Source organism: Lampris incognitus, chromosome 8 (genome assembly GCF_029633865.1).
Source record: "Lampris incognitus isolate fLamInc1 chromosome 8, fLamInc1.hap2, whole genome shotgun sequence".
Taxonomy (NCBI): Eukaryota; Metazoa; Chordata; class Actinopteri; order Lampriformes; family Lampridae; genus Lampris; species Lampris incognitus.
In genome coordinates, this window is record NC_079218.1 from 7,507,992 (window position 1) to 7,527,015 (window position 19,024).

Here is a 19,024-nt window from a genome sequence, read left to right on the forward strand (position 1 = left end):
CAATGGAGAAGAGCAGTGGATTAGTGGCTGGATGATTTTTCTGACAGCGTTTACATGTCTGACAGCCACAGATAGGGTGATTTTAACAGCGTCACATAAACAGCTTGTTTTGACAGTGCAGCTCTATTTATTTTTGGAGAGATAGCGGGTGAAAAAGGTCAACCCTTTCCAATTATGAGGGCATTCCAACAATACCAAAAAAAAAAAAAAAAAAACAATTGAAATGTGAAGATAAAATGGATCGTCTGCAAAGAAAAGCATGGGGGAATTGAAACACATATATGGATTTCATCAACAACACATCCCTATATGCCCTCATATTTAAAAAGAAACCTCCTCACAGCAAATCCATTTATGGACAATTAAGAGATTGCTATAGATTTCAACATGGCCGCTTCTGCCTCAGCGGACAAATGTGAAACGTTGACAAAAAACAGCGATCACTAGCCAAGGTTTGCCCTCCATCCAAAAGCAAAATGACATTAGCTCTTGTCTATTGAGTTTGTTAAATGCCCCACATAAAGTGAATTTGCCCCCCAGGGCTGGAAACAATCACGCAGACGAGCATTCCATTTAAGTGATTTGAATGATCTGAGCGGGCCACGCTGCAGTGGTTCCTATCAGCCAGATAAATGGGTCAATACACTGAGACTAAGTGACATGGCTGACAGCCTTTGCTCTCGTGGAGGACCGGCAGAGGAGCGGGACCTAACTGTCACTAGGTCAGACAGACGTAGGTCATGTACTTTCAATCACAGACACACACACACACACACACACACACACACACACACACAATCATACATGTGACAAGATAGCTGCTTGTCTCGTTCAAAAGCCCTGTCTTAGCCTCATTTTTAAAGGTCTTCAGAGCACATGTGGCCCATAGACACTTCTCTGTTGCCACAAACCTCAAATCTAGACTTTGTTTACTTATCAGCTAAGTATAAATTTGAGCATATTTGCTATACAATGAAGGAAAAACCATAGTATTCATCTCTATTCTTCTTCTTCTTTCAGATTTTTCCCTGGTTTTCAGGGGTCGCCACATCAGATTTTACAGTTTCCATTAGGACCCTGTGAGGGCACAGCGCCAATGCTGGCCGTTCTTAATGCGGGCCTCGACTGATCCGGTATGGTCTTGTCAATCTGCATACTGATTTGGCAAAATTTTACGTTGGATGCCCTCCCTGACACAACCACTAACCCTACGGACGATGTTCATCTCTCTTCTTCTGCTGGCAGTTTAACAGTCATAACCATAAGGAATAACTCTGAGTCGTGACATCATGGAAACACGGAGAAACTTCAGGTAGTGTACTGAGCAACACAAACAGTGCATCAGCCACAGTATTAATACAAGTAAAATCAACGGCAATTTAACTGAATAGCAAATGTCAAAATTACAACGAAATACGCCCACTTCAGACGATGGGGTTTTTGCAGTAGTTCGTCTGGTATATAGAAATACACCATGACTTACTCTCAGCGTTGATTGACATTGTGTCTTTCTCCCAAGACACAACAGTGATGTAGGCCTCCACCGAGGCAGGGATAATGCACTTGAAGACCGCCACATTGCCTCTCATGGCTTTCTGGTCCTCCACACGAACAGTGTAGGGCTCTCGTAGGACTGAAAGGAGGGAAAACAGAGGTGGGAGATGGGGGGGAGAAAAAAAAACTCCTTGTGTTAATTCATGACAACTGGGACCGGGTATCAGCGCCAATTTCCCAATTCAATTTTAATTCGCAGGGTCACATTTTGTTTTAACTTCGAGTCATAATTTGATTCAGTTTGTGATATTTCAGTTGAAAAAACGGTATTGCTTAAATATGAACAAGATTCTCTGAGAACTGATGCTGTGAGCTGCACAGAGAGTCCTATAACTTGGTGCAACAATAGGGCCCAAATTACTAAACTAGCACAGCGCAGAGGTTTTATGGAGGACGATACATAAACTTGCACACAATGCGTTGTGGTACATGTAGGTTCTTGGAACGGCCCGGTTAACAGGAGATCACTGATTTCTCCGTCAATATAGAAACGCAATCAGGATTTTATTGCTTCGGTCGACTACATGACCCATCAGCGCCGATTTCACCTGCGCAAAACCGTCAATAATTTTCCTTCGGTATAAATTGCTTTTTATTTACCAGAAACATAATGATCAACATGGATACAAGACCCCAGTGCATCAGAATAAGAAACGCCTTTAAGTGCACACAAACTGAGGTAAATATGAGAACCCATGCAAACGCTTCCTCGAGCTGGGGTTGTTTACGAGCCGATGATTTGTCAACAGAACGCGTAGTGGGGGCTAGCAGCGGCCAGTTTTGTCAAAACTTTTCTATTTTTTTTGCCTTTTTCCCCCCTTTTTCTCCCCAATTGTATCTGGCCAATTACCCCACTCTTCCGTGCTGTCCCGGTCCACCCCCTCTGCTGTGCCGGGGAGGGCTGCAGACCACCACATGCCTCCTCCCATACATGTGGAGTCGCCAGCTGCTTCTTTCACCTGACAGTGAGGAGTTTCACCAGGGGGATGTAGCGCGTGGAAGGATCACGCTATTCCCCCCAGTGCCCCCCCCCGAACAGGTGCCCCAGCCTACCAGAGGAGGCGCTAGTGCAGCGACCAGGACACATCTTGAAAAGCGCTGTATAAATAATAATGATAATTATTATTATTACCCACATCCGGCTTCCCACTCCCTGCAGACATGGCCAATTGTGTCTGTAGAGACGCCTGACCAAGCCGGAGGTAACACGGGGATTCGAACCGGCGATCCACGTGTTGGTTGGCAACAGAATAGACCGTTACGCTACCCGGACACCCCATTGTTGTCAAAACTTGTAATTTGGTCAAACGTGTTTCTGTAGTAATCATGAACTCGCCGTAAGGCAAACTAGAAACATCTGCAACACCTGAGGCTCACTAGAAATGACATTTAGGGAAAAAAGATTGAGCTCTGGATTTTAAGAATCGATATCAGATTGTTCCTACTAAAGTGGCGATGGATTGGAAACTTGCAATTTTAAGCGCCAATGACAACCAACCCTGGATGGAGTGTGACAGTTTGCACATGACAGTTTGACAGTTTAACAAAGAGCAACAGATGTGTAGGAACTGACCAGCCTTAATATGAACATCTTGGCTCCTGATTCTCCCTGAGGGGTTCTCCGCTGTGCAATAGTAGGTGTTGTCGTGGATGAGTTTGGAGAAGCTGGAAGGGGGGATGTGGAAGATCTGGAGGGTGCCATTGGGATGCACGTGACGGATCCCTGGCACGTCATAGATCTCCTCGCCGGTGGCCAGGTACCAGCGCAGCGAGACGGGGGGCACGCCTGCAGCGGGACAGGGCACCGACGTCCCTGTGGTGCTGGCGAACACTACCTCTTGCACAGATGCATTGACAAAATATAAGCTGGAACGTATATCTTCACTGAAAACTGCAGAGAGAGAAAAACAAGAGGAGAGAGAAACATGAGGAAACCAGGCAAGTGGATATGACGAGACGATAAAGCAACAGTTTGCTACCTGTCAAGGTTTACATCTGCTCTGACAGTGAAGATCAGCTAACATTTTATTAACTTGGGATCAGCGATTAAAAAAAAAAAAGAAGAAAAAAAAAGGTTTTTTTTTATTGCACCATTCTATCCTACATCTAAATTGCATTGTGTAAAAAACTTGTACTGTGACTTGCACCACATCAGTGATGCAAAAAAAAAAAGTCAATTAAATTAGTTAACACAAAAAAATGTAAGTAAATTAACTCGTGAAGAAAAATAGCAAATCTTAAACGTTAAAGCCAACATTTTCCGGCTGTGTGGCCTTAATCAGGGTTGCAGAAATACATACAGTCAATTATTTCAATATGCAGTGGCTTTCAAGATGGCCACCTCAGGCTATTTTGACGACGACAGCCCATCAACATGTTAGTTTTTCACCAGAATTACAGCTTTGTCTCTCGTTTCTCAGTGGACGGATTCTTTTTTTGTTGTTGCACATTTTGTTTTTCTTTTCTGCCTTTATTCTGATCGGTTGTTGAACAGAGCTTGGAGGATTGTGTGTTTTGTTGTCTTTGACGTTCGGAGGTATGCGGACGTTGCTGCAGGATCCTGCAGTGGATCAGTGGACATGAGCTAACAGAGCCAGCACAGCAACAAACCTGGAAACAACTTCTGCAGCACGGTGGGGCAAGGAATCCCTCTGTAACGTGCATGTCAATCGATTCAATACACACACGTAGCACACACTGTGCTACGCTATCAATATGTGGAGCGATTTCCAATATCTACCAAAGGAAGTTTGGAAAAGTGATCATGGTTCTGCTGGACTGCTTTCCACTGATGTGAGAACATCCCAAGATGGCTGCTAAGCAGGAAGTGGAGCAACTCAAAAGCTAACTTCCCGGATCCCAGATTTTTCACATCCTCCAAAATGATTCCACTCGTTGCTCTTTGTGTTAATACAAGTGAAGGGAAGCTGCAAAAAAAAAAAACCATGCACAAATATGCTTCTGAGTTGCCTTTCCTCTTCTGCCAGCTAAACCTAATATGGCTTGGTCAGGTTGGCAGCAGGTACGGTCACTGGTATCCCGAGTGTTTTCTCTCTTTAAAACTACAGTATCGGTATTTATTTACTGTTAAGACCAAATGAACTGCAACTTCATTGGTTTATATCTACCTGAATCTTGTGTTTGAAGTGTAATAAGTTTCACTTTGATAAAATGTAGATGTAGAAGTAGAGATAAGCGATATATCGACATAAATCAATATTGCGATACGAGACTAGATATCTTTGGGGGTTTCAATTATCGTATCGTATTGTATCTTACTGTATCGTATCATTAACTTAATCAACGCTATCATTCCCTGATCTTAAAGGCTGCATTAAAGCAAAGTAATGCCATCCTCTGAAATTATCAGACTGTTTTACACTGTCCAGCCCATATATACGATGTCTTTGTAGACATCCTATATATATATATTGGCAAGTTGCTTGGTTGTTTTGGCATGCCACATTTGGTGTTATGCTTTTTTTTCATAATTAAATAAACAACCCCCCCCCCCAAAAAAAACTGAAGGAATTGCCATATAATTTGACCTATGAAATGTTATTGGAGGCACTCAATAGCTGAGCTATTTGGGTTGTATCACTGCAGCATGGCTCTGCCAACATGTGCTTGCATTTCCTGACACCAGCCAGCCTGCCTGCCTGCCTGAACTGTGCGACAGCTGCCAATCCAGCCTCCCTGGGGACCAAACATTTTAGCGCTTCATAAATTCCTAATGAGCACGCTCAAATCACCGGCCGCCTCTACCCACTGGTCGTTCAATCCGCTACGGCATACAAACAGACTTGCGTACACGTGTTTCTGCACATTCAAAGCCGCGCACACTTCACACGTGCAGTCCACAGAGGAGAAGCCGTGGAGGTGTTGAAAAGTGAATGGATGCTCTTGTCAGCAAGCCGCCGTCTGGTAGCTCCTTGTCCAAGATGTGAAAAGAAAAACGGGGAACAGCAAGGGTACGGTCATCTCTAAGGGACTGTGCATCGATTGCTAACACAAGCTGAAATGTTAGCTTTAATCGGTCTCAAAATACTGGTCATGTGGGAGTAGACATGCAGACTTTAATGCTGAGCTAGCATGCAGTATGGCCAGCTTGTGAGCATCCTAATGGCAAATCTGCACCTGGATGACACGGGTGCGGATGAAAGTTGTGAACACATTCAACTGAGAGTATTTGAGAGGATACACATACATTTTTAGCCTCTTGCATAGATGGCGAGTACATACTGTGCAGCCATAACCTCTGGCACGTTTTTTGTGGCTATGGCTGGTGCATTTAAACATTAGAGATCAACTCTTTTCATCGAAACCACTTCAGTCCAGTTTCTGTCGTATTGAAAATACCATCTCGACTGTGTTTATCTTATTCAGTCACAATTTCGTGATTGCAGTCTTGCCCTGCCAGCTAATCACGTGTCTAAAGATGTGTTTGAAGAAATGTATTGATTTTAAGCATGAGTCAGGTGTTACTAAGAGTCAGCCTTAGAAAACACACATAATTGCATAGCTGAAAATGTAAATGGGCAACGGTCCTCCTATAAGCAAGGACATGCAGTACCTCATTTTGAAAGTTGTCACACAATTTTGGTTTTGTTTTCATTTACTGCATTTCCGTTTCCATGCAGATCTTCCAATAAAAGTGTAAAATGATCTAAAGCTATAGGAAAACAATGCACAATTCAGAACAGGCCTTAATAACATGCTCAGGTGACTTATTTTCAATACAATATCAATTTTCATACTCATTTAGTGCAAACATGCAATGAATGATTAAATGGTATTCTGAAATATCCATCCATCCATCCATTTTTCAAGCTGCTTATCCTAATTAGGCGCACAGTATGCTGGAGCCTATCCCAGCAGTCACTGGGCAGAAGGCAGGGAGACACCCTGGACAGGTCGCCAGTCCATCGCAGATTCTAAAATATCACCAAAATCATATTTAAAGTTGACACGCCTCCATCGTCTGTTTCATTTCAGGGCATGGTTGAGGACTGAAAAGGGAAATACTGCGTTGATGACCGTTAAAGAAAGGCTTGTTAATCGTCTCGCTTCTTTCTTTTTTAATTTTTTTTTACTGCACAGATCATTTGATGGGTCCTGTGGCAAAAACCATCTCCAAATGTGGGTAACCGCATGGAGAGATTTGGGAGCTCGGGCAATGTGATAGTATGGAGGGATGTACTGTAATGCCAGTGACTGTTGCATCCAGATGGCATTCTCTACCTGGGACTGGAATCCCAGCCAGAATGAATGTGAGTCAATATGGCCTGACCCGGAAAATCTGACATCATCAAGGTGTAAACTCTCGGCATCTGTTATGAATAGCGGCTAGCATGCTATCTCTTTACCTGATTGGTTTATGAATGTTAACAGCCACACCGGCACTTGCAAGCTGCTAGCATGAATTTCACATGATAATCTGCCTCGTGTCCGATGGTGCTTGTGGTCCGCTGAATTTGCATACACACACTCACAAGTGTCGGCTGTTGTGACACCGCTTGACTGCTCCTCGTTTCCTGATTCTGCTTTTTTTCACATGAGCCACGATTCAATGAATTATCTGGTGTGCACGTGTTGAGGAGCTGAATTTTGTTCTCAGCGAGTCTGCGTACTTCACAGGAAATTTCAAATACTCTACACAGTAGTGTATGAGCCTACTGCCGCTTTCCCCCGCTGTTTACACAATAAATTGGCAAATGGCTCGTTTGAATAGGCCGTGTATTCACGGGAGGAGAACAGGAAAAAGTAATACCTCTTTAGACGAATGCAGTAGCGATTGGTGTTGCAAAAACTGGATATGCCAAAGATCTAAAAACAAATGGGAGCTTGCTCGTTTTGCACGTTTAAAAGATGTTTGAATATCTAATCTTGTATTTTTTTAAGTCAAGTCAAGACGGTTTTATTTGTATAGCTCAATATCACAAATTACAAATTTGCCTCAATGGGCTTTACAGCAACACAACATCCTGTCCTTAGACCCTAGCATCGGATAAAGAACAACTTACTAAAAAAAAACCTTTAACAGGAGGAAAAAATAGGAAGGAACCCTTTATTTCCTGTCCTTAGAAGGAAGAATCTCTTTCCTAAGAAGGAAGAAACCCTTTCCTTGCAAGACAGAAACCCTTTCCTTAGAAGGAAGAATCTCTTTCCTTACAAGAAAGAAACCCTTTCCTTAGAAGGAAGAAACCCTTTCCTTACAAGAAAGAAACCCTTTCCAAACCCTTTCCTTACAAGAAAGAAATCCTTTCCTTAGAAGGAAGAAACCCTTTCCTTACAAGAAAGAAACCCCTTCCATAGAAGGAAGAAACCCTTTCCTTAGAAGGAAGAAACCCTTTCCTTACAAGAAACAAACCCTTTCCTTAGAAGGAAGAAACCCTTTCCTTAGAAGGAAGAAACCCTTTCCTTACAAGAAACAAACCCTTTCCTTAGAAGGAAGAAACCCTTTCCTTACAAGAAACAAACCCTTTCCTTAGAAGGAAGAAACCCTTTCCTTACAAGAAACAAACCCTTTCCTTAGAAGGAAGAAACCCTTTCCTTACAAGAAACAAACCCTTTCCTTAGAAGGAAGAAACCCTTTCCTTACAAGAAAGAAACCCCTTCCATAGAAGGAAGAAACCCTTTCCTTAGAAGGAAGAAACCCTTTCCTTACAAGAAACAAACCCTTTCCTTAGAAGGAAGAAACCCTTTCCTTACAAGAAAGAAACCCTTTCCTTACAAGAAACAAACCCTTTCCTTAGAAGGAAGAAACCCTTTCCTTACAAGAAAGAAACCCTTTCCTTACAAGAAACAAACCCTTTCCTTAGAAGGAAGAAACTCTTTCCTTAGAAGGAAGAAACCCTTTCCTTAGAAGGAAGAAACCCTTTCCTTAGAAGGAAGAAACCCTTTATTTCCTGTCCTTAGACACTCACATTCTGTCCTTAGACCCTTACACGGGATAAGGAACAACTCCCTTAAAAAAAAAACCTTTAACAGGAAGAAAAAATAGGGGGAAAAAATAGGAAGAAACCCTTTATTTCCTGTCCTTAGACCATCACATCAGATAAGGAACCCTTTATTTCCTGTCCTTTGAAGAAAGAAACCCTTTCCTTTGAGGGAAGAAATCCTTCATTTCCTGTTCATAGACCCTCACATCCTGTCCTTAGAACCTCACATCGGATAAGGAACAACTGCCTTAAAAAAAAAAAACACTTCACAGGAAGAAAAAATAGGAAGAAACCTCAGGGAGAGCCACCGTAGAGGGATCTCTCTCCCAAGACAGACAATATGCAATGGATGTTGTGTTTACACAATTTACAGAATACAACAGTGAAAGAGGATAACATAATTATAATGGTATTACAAGATATGTGAAGAATATGATGAGGAGGATGTCCAGGCACCACCTTCTTTACCTTTTTTCTTACCAGTCGTGAAGAGTTTTTGATTTGTATTCATTAAAACCTGCTTTCTAACAGATGTTCACCTCTAAAACTATGAAAACTGGAAGGAATATATATACATATATAACATATATTTATTTATGTAAAAAATTATTTATTTATTTTATTTTTTGCATCAAGGCTGTCATAAATGTTATGCTCTTGTTAGGGCCATTGCTGGTATGGCGTTTTTATCCAAAAAACTATTAATTTATTTTTTGCTATTCTATTACTTACTTTCAGTCATAAGGCCAAATAATTGTCCGTAAAATCCGATTATGACTTTAATTTTCACGCCAGTGATCATTTCGCGAGAGCGGATATCCCATTTATTTTATACCATTGGGAAGTGATCAGTATGTTGAGAGACGGGAGCCTCGGTATTTTCTGCATACTCCTCCCAGGTCTCTGTGGTGACGGTGGTCGCCACCTGGACGCTGCTTGGCATCCCCCTCATCACATTTTTTTTAAATATATCTTATAAATCCATATAATTTTGTTATCCTGTTTCAATGTTATATCCTTCTCTTACTAAGGTGTGTGACTAATTTTTAAAAAATAAAATTTTTTCCTTTAAATCATGGTGATGCTGGTCGTGTGGCCTTGGTCCTTGGCTGCTCCGGTGGCATCTGGACAATGCTTGGCATCCTCCTCATCAGATTCTTCATACATTTCATAATTCCATTGTAATTCCATTATCCTCCTTCAATGTTGTATTGTGTAAATTGTGTAAACACAACATCATTGCACGTTGTGTGTCTTGGGAGAGAGATCCCTCCTCTGTTGCTCTTCCTGAGGTTTCTCCCTATTTCTTCTCCCTGTTAAATGTTTTTTTTTAGGGAGTTGTTCCTTATCCGGTGCAAGGGTTCTAAGGACAGGATGATGTGTTGCTGTAAAGCCCCCTCATGCAAATGTGTAATTTGCGATATTGGGCTACACAAATAAAACTGACTTGACTCTAAATGAGGACGGATGAATTCAGCCGCCTTCGCTATGAGATGTGTTCACAAGGTGAAACGGGAGCGACAAAGAGGTCTGCTGCCTCATACAGTAACTGCTTTTGTCTCAATCTGCTTTGCGCCAACTCATGAAAAATTGAGGACTGACTTTCCCCCCCCCCAAACTCACCCACCCCTCCCCCAGCATCCACCCCCATTTCTGGGCGGCTGATTCCTGAAGACAAGCAAACATTGATGGACACATCCCTTCCAGATCGCAGTAGTCCGGCTAGATACTATAGGAGGACATTTATTTTTCAGTGCATGGCCAAGGCAAACAGTGATGGGGGGGGATTGTGGAAATGGAGAGCTGGAAAGCACTCAGACAGTTGCATACAGACAGCTATTAACCGAGAGAGAGAGAGAGAATGAGAGTCACAGAGAGGACGGAGGAGAGAGAAGGGGAGATAAGAAAGGAAAACAGAGGTCACAGGCGATCTCCGGCTCTATTGTGTCTCGGGCGCCTCTGCAAACGCGTACCCTTTCCCTCTCCCTCTGTTGTCTCTCGTCCATCTGTCTCTCGTCCTACCTTCCCCGGTTCTGCTCTGTTTTTATTCCTCTAACCTTCGTCTCTCCTTTACGCTCCCCTGACCCCGTCTCTCGCAGCCAGGCTTGCTCAACCTTTACTGGAGGATGCAGGTGCGAAAAACAACAAATAAGACACACACATACACATAGACATACACATACACATGTGTGTGTGTGTGCATGCACGTGTGCGTGCACGTGACTGCATGCACGCCTCTGTCAGTGCACAGCCTTGTGAGGAAGACACGAGGAAGGATTACACCGAGCCAAGTTCTCCACTGTATCTGTATTTATCATCCCCCGGACGTCCATGAGCCTCCACATCTGAGTTACAGCAGTGCTCAGAATGAATGTGCTCATTGTGTAGATCAGGATAGTACTGTGCCATTAACCCAGTGGGAACACATTTTTCCTTTTCTTTCTTTTCTTATTTTAGCGTTATACCAATCAAACACAGTTCAGCTACCAGGAACTTCCATCCATCCATCCATCCATCCATCCATTGTCCAAACCGCTTATCCTTATTCAGGGTCGCGGGGACGCTGGAGCCTATCCCAGCAGGCGGGGAGACACCCCCGGACAGGCTGCCAGACCCATCACAGGGCTTATTGAGGAATAACCACGAAGCTTTATAGCGCTATCGCTACAGACACGTAGTACGCTCCATAATAAAATGAAAGGAAAAGGGTGGACGGCGAGTTTCGCACTCATAAACAATCCAAATTGGCCCCAAATGTCGGCTATCGGCCTCAGTAATTGGTAAGTTTTTGGTCAATTTTTGCTGCACGAGGGGGGAAGAAAAAGGGTAAAGGGAACAGATGATAAATCCACAGAAATGACCCATTAGAGAAACGTGACTCCATTTTATCATTTTCACCCGGTCTAATCAGGTTCTTTTTCCCCCACCCCAAACCCTCTCTTTTTTTGGGGGGGGGGTGGTTTCCCCCTTTTTTCTCCCCGGTTGTACTTGCCCGATTACCCCACTCTCCCGAGCCGTCCCGGTCGCTGCTCCACCCCCTCCGCCGGTCCGGGGAGGGCTGCAGACTACCACGTGCCTCCTCCCATACACGTGGAGTCGCCAGCCGCTTCTTTTCACCTGACAGTGAGGAGTTTCACCAGGGGGACGTAGCGCGTGGGAGGATCACGCTATTCCCCCCCAAGTTCCCCCTTCCCACCCTGAACAGGCGACCTGACCAACCAGAGGAGGCGCTAGTACAGTGACCAGGACGGATACCCACATTCGGCTTCCCACCCGCAGACACGGCCAATTGTGTCTGTAGAGATGCCCGACTAAGCCGGAGGCAACACGGGGATTCGAACTGGCGATCCCCGTGTTGGTAGGCAACAGAATAGACCGCCACGCCACCCGGACGCCCCCCATACCCTCCCAGATAGCAGACACATTTGGTGCCTAATCTGGGGCACTTTTGGTACTTACGGCTCAGTTACGGCACTGGCAACTGTTGTGTGGGCCAGACGTGGCCCAAATGTCAGAAGCCGGGTCTGACTTGGGTTACAGCACTTACTATGCGGGCCAGACATGGCCCAAATTTAATGAGCCGGGCCTGACTTTAGTTAAGACACATGCTGTGTGGACCAGAAGAGGCCAGAGAAGGTGGACCTATGGCTGAGTTGAGGCAGCCACACTCGCCCTGAGTCAATGCCGTTGTTCAAGGCCAATTCTGGGCCGTAAGATAACTGCAGATGTGGGCCACGTTTGGGCCAAAGAGTCTTGGCTGTCTGGGCTCTCCGTCTCTCCCGTGTACCGTGTAATAAAACCGAAATTCTGTGCATTTCTACAAAGATTATACAAGGTGTTTGTATAATTTACTTTGCACAGTGTGAATATTCCTTCACAAATGAACGGTCATAGCCAAAACCGGCCCAGATTATCATAATTTTATTTTTCGGCGGAGCGGCGTAGACAGCGTGTGGGTGGGTGTTGGCTGTCGTCGGCCGCGTTTGTGTGCGGCGCGGCTAAATAATAATCTCATTAACGGCTGTCGTGAAATAGTTAGACGTTTACTCGCACAAAATACACATCCCAGAGATATTTAACAACGGCCTTTGCAGAGGGAGAGGTGCACCTCTGAGAGTCTATTGATGAAAACGGAGAAAGCACACGAGTGGGATCAAACCCAGAGCCGCCGGAATCTGAAAACAGCAGATGAAAGATTTATGTGGATCCTGTCAATACTCGGCCAGGCGTCAGCCCGGCCCTGCAGACTAGGCCTGCGCTCTGCAACGCGTTGGCCCACGTCTGAAAATCAAACACAATCGTGCATCACGATGGTGACAGTATCCACACCTCGTCCCGACGCAACACAACTGAAAGACGATAAATAACAAAATGGCGAGTTTTGGCCCTGATTCTGAGCGTGGGCGTGGCTATCTGAATCCAAACACTTATTCGGTGTTGTGACGGCGCTGCCGGGAGTCATCTTTAGTAGAGCCCTTTCAGAGTTACACACACACACACACACACACACATTCACTTACATGCACGCACACACACTCACATGCAAGCATAGTAACACACACATACACATGCACTTACATGCACGCACACACACTCACATGCAAGCATTGTAACACACATTCACTTACATGCACGCACACACACTCACATGCAAGCATAGTAACACACACATACACATTCACGTACATGCACGCACACACATGCAAGCATAGTAACGCACACATTCACTTACATGCACGCACACACACTCACATGCAAGCATAGTAACACACACACATTCACTTACATGCAAGCACACACACATGCAAGCATAGTAACACACACACATTCACTTACATGCACACACACACACACTCACATACAAGCATTGTAACACACACACACACACACACACACACACTTTCAAAGTACTCACACAGACCCACAGTTAGACTCGCCTGCCTGTCATGGCCACACATACGGCCACTTAGAGTCACCACGTGCCCAAGTGACCTGGGCCGGGCCACAGCCTCTCTTAATCGACATCATTTTTCCATGAGCCAAACCACAAAGAGAGGGAAAAAAGTGATATTGTTCAATTATGGATACCACCCATCTATAATACATGGACCTTTTCTTTTCTATTTTATCTCCCTCTCAGGGAGACTGAAGGGAGAGAAGAGGGAGTAGGGGTCTCGCTTGCTGCGGTGGGAGAATTGGGGCCCTCCTTCTTGTTGTGTGAAATAATGGCTGGCGCAGCCCCAGGTGTCAGGACCTATTGGCGGACGCCCTTGCTGAAGCCTCTAATCCTGGATTGCAGGCGACTCCTAATGCACTCCTCCTGTTCTTAACCGCAGGCCTGCTTGTGGGTGCCCCTGCCCCTGCTTCTCCATTCAGACCTTGGAGCCATGACAGCTCAAGGGCACCAAACGCACTTCAGTCAAGGAGAGCGCACACAGGATGGCGTATCTGTGTGTGTGTGTGTGTGTGGGGGGGGGGGTGGATGCCAGAATGTATGCATATTGACATGGGTATGGGGGATGGTCAAGACAACAAGGAATCAGCTCAGCAGGTAATATTGCTGGTTTTGCTTGCCTTTCTAGAGGGACGTATTGGTGAAGCTGTCACTTAACCTACAGTATTTAGCTAGCTAGCTAAATCTATCTATCTATCTATCTAGCTAGCTAGCTAGCTAGCTAGCTAGATAGATAGATAGATAGATAGATAGATAGATAGATAGATAGATAGATAGAAATTGATCACGTCGTCTCTCTAATGTGTGGGATAAGTGTCTACTCATTTAGACCTATGGATCTCCTTTCTGACAGTGCCCATCAGTGGCTGCTTTCAAAACCACCGAGGCAATTTATTTAAGTAAATGTCTGATCAATACAGGCCCGGCTAACACAAAACATAAATAGGCCGTGCATTAGCGCAGTGATGTGTCAGGGGCTCTTTGCTTGGCCTGTGTTTACCACGGCCAAACACCATGAATCAACCATCCGCGTTGGTTGAATCTGCTATTGTGCGTCTCATATTTTCCCATGGAAATAGACAAGAGTAGGATTCATGTATCACAGTCTTTATTTTAAATTACCCCTGGGGTGTGACTGCATGTCTTTCTGAAACAGTGGCACATTATTGCATCCTTCCTTGTTGGATTTTAACACATCGCATAATATACCCATAACAATATACTGTACATTATGTCCAATTAAATTAAAGGGATAGTTCGGTTCCTTGGGTTTTTACTATGTGCCTTACTTAAATAGAGTCAGAAAAATACATGGATACCTTTTTTTTTCTTCTTTTTTTTCGTCTGTGCACTCAGTTTTAAAGTATGCTGAACAGTCCATCCTCTTCTGCCGGAGAAAAAGATGGCTATGTGTATTATTACATTATAAAAATTGCTCAAAACTATACCGTAATTTTCAGGATTTTGCATGTGCTTGTGACAACGAAAAGAAAAAATTGTTAGCACTAAGCTAAAGAGTAAAAAGTATTAACAATCAGCATCAGAGAAACTGTATTTCCCTTATTTTGAAAGAAACCGCTAGTGATCCTGGTAGACCTCCAGCAATTGAGCTAAGCTAGGCTAAGTTCACTGTTCAAGGTGCCTTCAAGCCACACGTGCTCATGCCTGGCTCTGTGTAAGTAAGATAACTAGTACAAACCCCAGAAATGGAGCTATCCCTTTAAGACACATCCTATTCTTCGCTGGCCCTGCTTGGCTCTGAACAGGTCCAGGATCTCTGTGCGGTGTAATACCGGGCACCACAGCATCCAGGCATTAGGGCACCCCCATTGGGGCAAACAACAACTGAGCCACACTGACAGCTCATGCCATGAGTTGCAGGTAATTAAAGCAGAGCTCCATGTAGACTGCCCGGGGGGAGGAGAGCAGGATGGGGGTGAGGGGTGAGTGCAAAAAGCGAGGGGGGGTGGATATGGGAGGTGGGTATATATTGTGTAGGACAGAACGGCGATGAGTAAGCACTCCCCCCCCCCCATCTACCCACAAACTGCAACCCACCCCTTCACACCCCAACCCTCCCCGCCCCCCTCCTCCTGCCCTAGGGGCTTACGCGGTACATGGTGATGAGGAGCGCTGCGCCGTGCCGCGATGTGCAGAGTTGAGAACAGGGACCCCCCCCCCCAACCCCCCTCACGCTCCCAAATCACCAGCCTCCAATTTGCTCTCATGAATAATGTTGAGCGTGCGCCGGCAGCACCGTGCAGCCGCTATGTAAAACCGATGATATCCTCCTCTGATGTCAACTCTCTGGAGGGCACAGATGAGGGTCGCTGTGGAGGTGGGGTGGGGGGGGGGCGGTTGGTGTATGCATAAGGTACGTTCTTCGGTGCTTTTGAACACCTTAATGGATGACGGCGGCAAGATGGAACTGTTCAAATACCAGACAGCATGCATCAAGAGAGGTGAAAAGAAAAGACGAGGATGTAGTGGGCGGGTGTGTAGGGACCGGGCGGAGCAACGTGAATGAAATGAGGAGGAACTCCCGTGCGCATGCAAGTAAACAGAGTTCCTCCTACGGCCGCCGAAGCTAATATGCCGAGACAAATAAAGGGCAGGCGGGTAAAAAGCGACCATATGAGTGAGTCATAATGCTCCGTTAGCCTTCCTAGGCGACGTAACATGGCGATGGAGAGGGATTCGCACTACCCACCCAGACAGCAAAGAATCTTTGGCCCCCAATATGGCCCACATCTGCAGTTATCTTACGGCGGCGCCGCATTTGGCCTTGGATGACGGCGTTGACTCGGGGCGAGTGTGGCTGCCTCCACTCAGCCACACTTGGGCCACGTCTGGCCCACATAGAATGTGCTGTAGCCCAAGTCAAGCCCGGTTCATTACATTTGGGCCATGTCTGGCCCACACAACAGTTGCTAGTGCCGTCACTGAGCCGTAAGTACCAGAAGTGCCCCAGATTAGGCCCAAATGTATCTGCAAGATCAGAGTATGAATCGGAGCTCAGTGTCGACATGAGTTTAATCCCAGAGTCTCCAGAGCGAGCGCCCATGCGTCCCATGGGGGCTAAAATAAACCCCGTACAGGACAGCCACCGCCAGCTCCACCATATGCCTACTCAAACGTCATTTCCACTTCCTCTAACCCAACTAATCATGAATAATTGCTGTGCTCTCCTCCCCGTGGAGTTATCCAGTGTCTTTCTTTTGGGGTGGGGGGGGGGTATTTTGTACCTCAACTGGAAAAAAAATTCGATGGTTACCTTCATTTTCTATCATGGTGAAACTAAACGAATCTGCGAGGGCGTGTGGCTTTCTGAGTGTGACGGCGTCAGTTATTCACGGTCAGACGCGCTGTAAGCCTCCTGCGGCTGGCGGTAACGTTGTTGTTAAACAGCAAAAAGCCTCTTCCAGTCCGTGTCGGGGGCATTCGGTCTGTCAGCGTAGACATCCGGACCCCTCCAAAACAAGTAAACGCTCAGAAAAAGGTACGCAGCAGTTTGTGAGTGAGTGAATCTTGTGCACACGCATGTGTGTGGGTGTGGGTGTGGGTGTGGGTGCTAAAGTAAGATATTCCCATTTCAGCTTGCCATACTGCTAAGTCCCGACAGAACTGATATGGCTGATGGAGAGAGACAGACAGACAGAGAATGAGAGAGGCAGAGAGAGAGAGAGACAGATAGACAGAGAGACAGACAGAGTGAGAGAGGCAGATAGACAGGCAGAGAGAGAGAGGCAGAGTGAGAAAGAGACATAGACAGACAGAGAGAGACAGATAGACAGAGTGAGAGAGGCAGATAGACAGAGTGAGAGAGACAGACAGACAGAGTGAGAGAGGCAGATAGACAGGCAGAGTGAGAAAGAGACATAGACAGACAGAGAGAGACAGATAGACAGAGTGAGAGAGGCAGATAGACAGGCAGAGAGCGAGAGGCAGAGTGAGAAAGAGACATAGACAGAGAGAGGCAGCTAGACAGGCAGAGAGAGACAGACAGACAGAGTGAGAGAGGCAGATAGACAGGCAGAGAGAGAGGCAGAGTGAGAAAGAGACAGACAGACAGAGAGAGACAGATAGAGTGAGAGAGGCAGATAGACAGGCAGAGAGAGACAGACAGAGTGAGAGAGGCAGATAGACAGGCAGAGAGACAGACAGAGTGAGAGAGGCAGAGAGAGAGACAGAGAGCGAGAGGCAGAGTGAGAAAGAGACATAGACAGACAGAGAGAGACAGACAGACAGAGTGAGAGAGGCAGATAGACAGGCAGAGTGAGAAAGAGACAGACAGACAGAGAGAGACAGATAGACAGAGAGAGGCAGAGTGAGAGAGAGACATAGACAGAGTGAGAGAGGCAGAGTGAGAGAGAGACAGATAGAGTGAGAGAGGCAGAGTGAGAGAGAGACATAGACAGAGTGAGAGAGGCAGAGTGAGAGAGAGACAGATAGAGTGAGAGAGGCGGAGAGAGAGGGCTAGATAGACAGAGAGCCCTTTCAGCTGAATTAAGAGAGAGAAAGAGAGAGACAGATGGAGAGACAGACAGACAGAGAGAGAGGGGGAGAGAGAGAGAGAGAGGGGGAACTCTTAGGTGAGCTAAGAGGTAGGATATTAAACCCAGCAGGCAGGCATGATGGAGGAGATTAGCTGGAGGAGGAGGAGAGATGGCGGCTTTGAGAACGTCTACACATCCTACAGCACGGCACAGGAGCCCGGGTGGTGGTAATAATCACCGTGGTGCAAGCTGACACGGAGGCCGGCCTTCACGCAGCTACGCCCTGCGAACCAAAACAACCAGTCGAAACGGCTCCTCCGTGCATGGCGTGCATGCAGCAGACAGGAATACCCGACACCGCCGTCATAAATCATAACCGGAGCCGGGCGATCCCTTGATATTAATGTTGAGATAGGGGACTCGATATCGTCCGGGATTCCTCTTATCGTGGAACAACTTATTTCCCCGCGTTAAAAGCTGCGTTACCGTCAAGCGAGGACATTTTCCGCAGTTATTCACCCGTTTCAGTGGAGCGACGCGACCATCCGGCCACCTCCACCTGCGCGGCCTCCTCCGTCTCGTGTGTACACATCCTGTCGAAGCAGCGGTAGTCTTCCTCGGAGTATCGCATCGTTATCGAGGTACTCGGTTCAGAAATAATGTGACGTTTTGAGTCCGTCAGGATCCTCCGGCCCGAATCATAAACGATGTTTTGTTGACGATCACGCGGACCCTGAGAAGAGTTTTGTGCGTCGCACCGCCCACACGTGGGGTTCAGGTGCAGGCACGCGTTCGTATCCGTTTGTTAACGGTGTACTGTGGCGGTCTGCGAGGGGGGGGGAGACAAACGGGCACAAAGGGCCGAGGGTTCGGCAGCGGGGAGCAAATCAAATCCCGGGGTTAAATGGGATTGTAGGCCAGATGACTAGACACCGCCGCCTTTTCTTTCACAGCCATCCGCTTGCGCCTCGGAGAAAATGACCCCCTCCACCCCCCCCCCCTCTCTCTCTCCCTCCACCCCCCCACCCCGAAACAAACCCTCCCCTTGCCTCCGAGGCGAGGGTATTTCATCTCGTGTG

General features: G+C 46.2%; 1 protein-coding gene across 1 annotated transcript in view; it reads right to left on the bottom strand.

The window, feature by feature from the left end:
* Positions 1–18,576, bottom strand: part of dscama (Down syndrome cell adhesion molecule a) — a 133,132-nt gene extending 114,556 nt beyond the window's left edge. Inside the window, exons 1-3 of the mRNA XM_056285201.1 lie at positions 18,465–18,576; positions 3,128–3,445; positions 1,484–1,633 (exon numbers count right to left, since the gene is read on the bottom strand). Of these exons, the coding sequence (XP_056141176.1) occupies positions 1,484–1,633; positions 3,128–3,445; positions 18,465–18,576 (580 nt within the window). The remainder of the gene's footprint in view (positions 1–1,483; positions 1,634–3,127; positions 3,446–18,464) is intronic.
* Between the last annotated feature and the right edge of the window lie 448 nt (positions 18,577–19,024).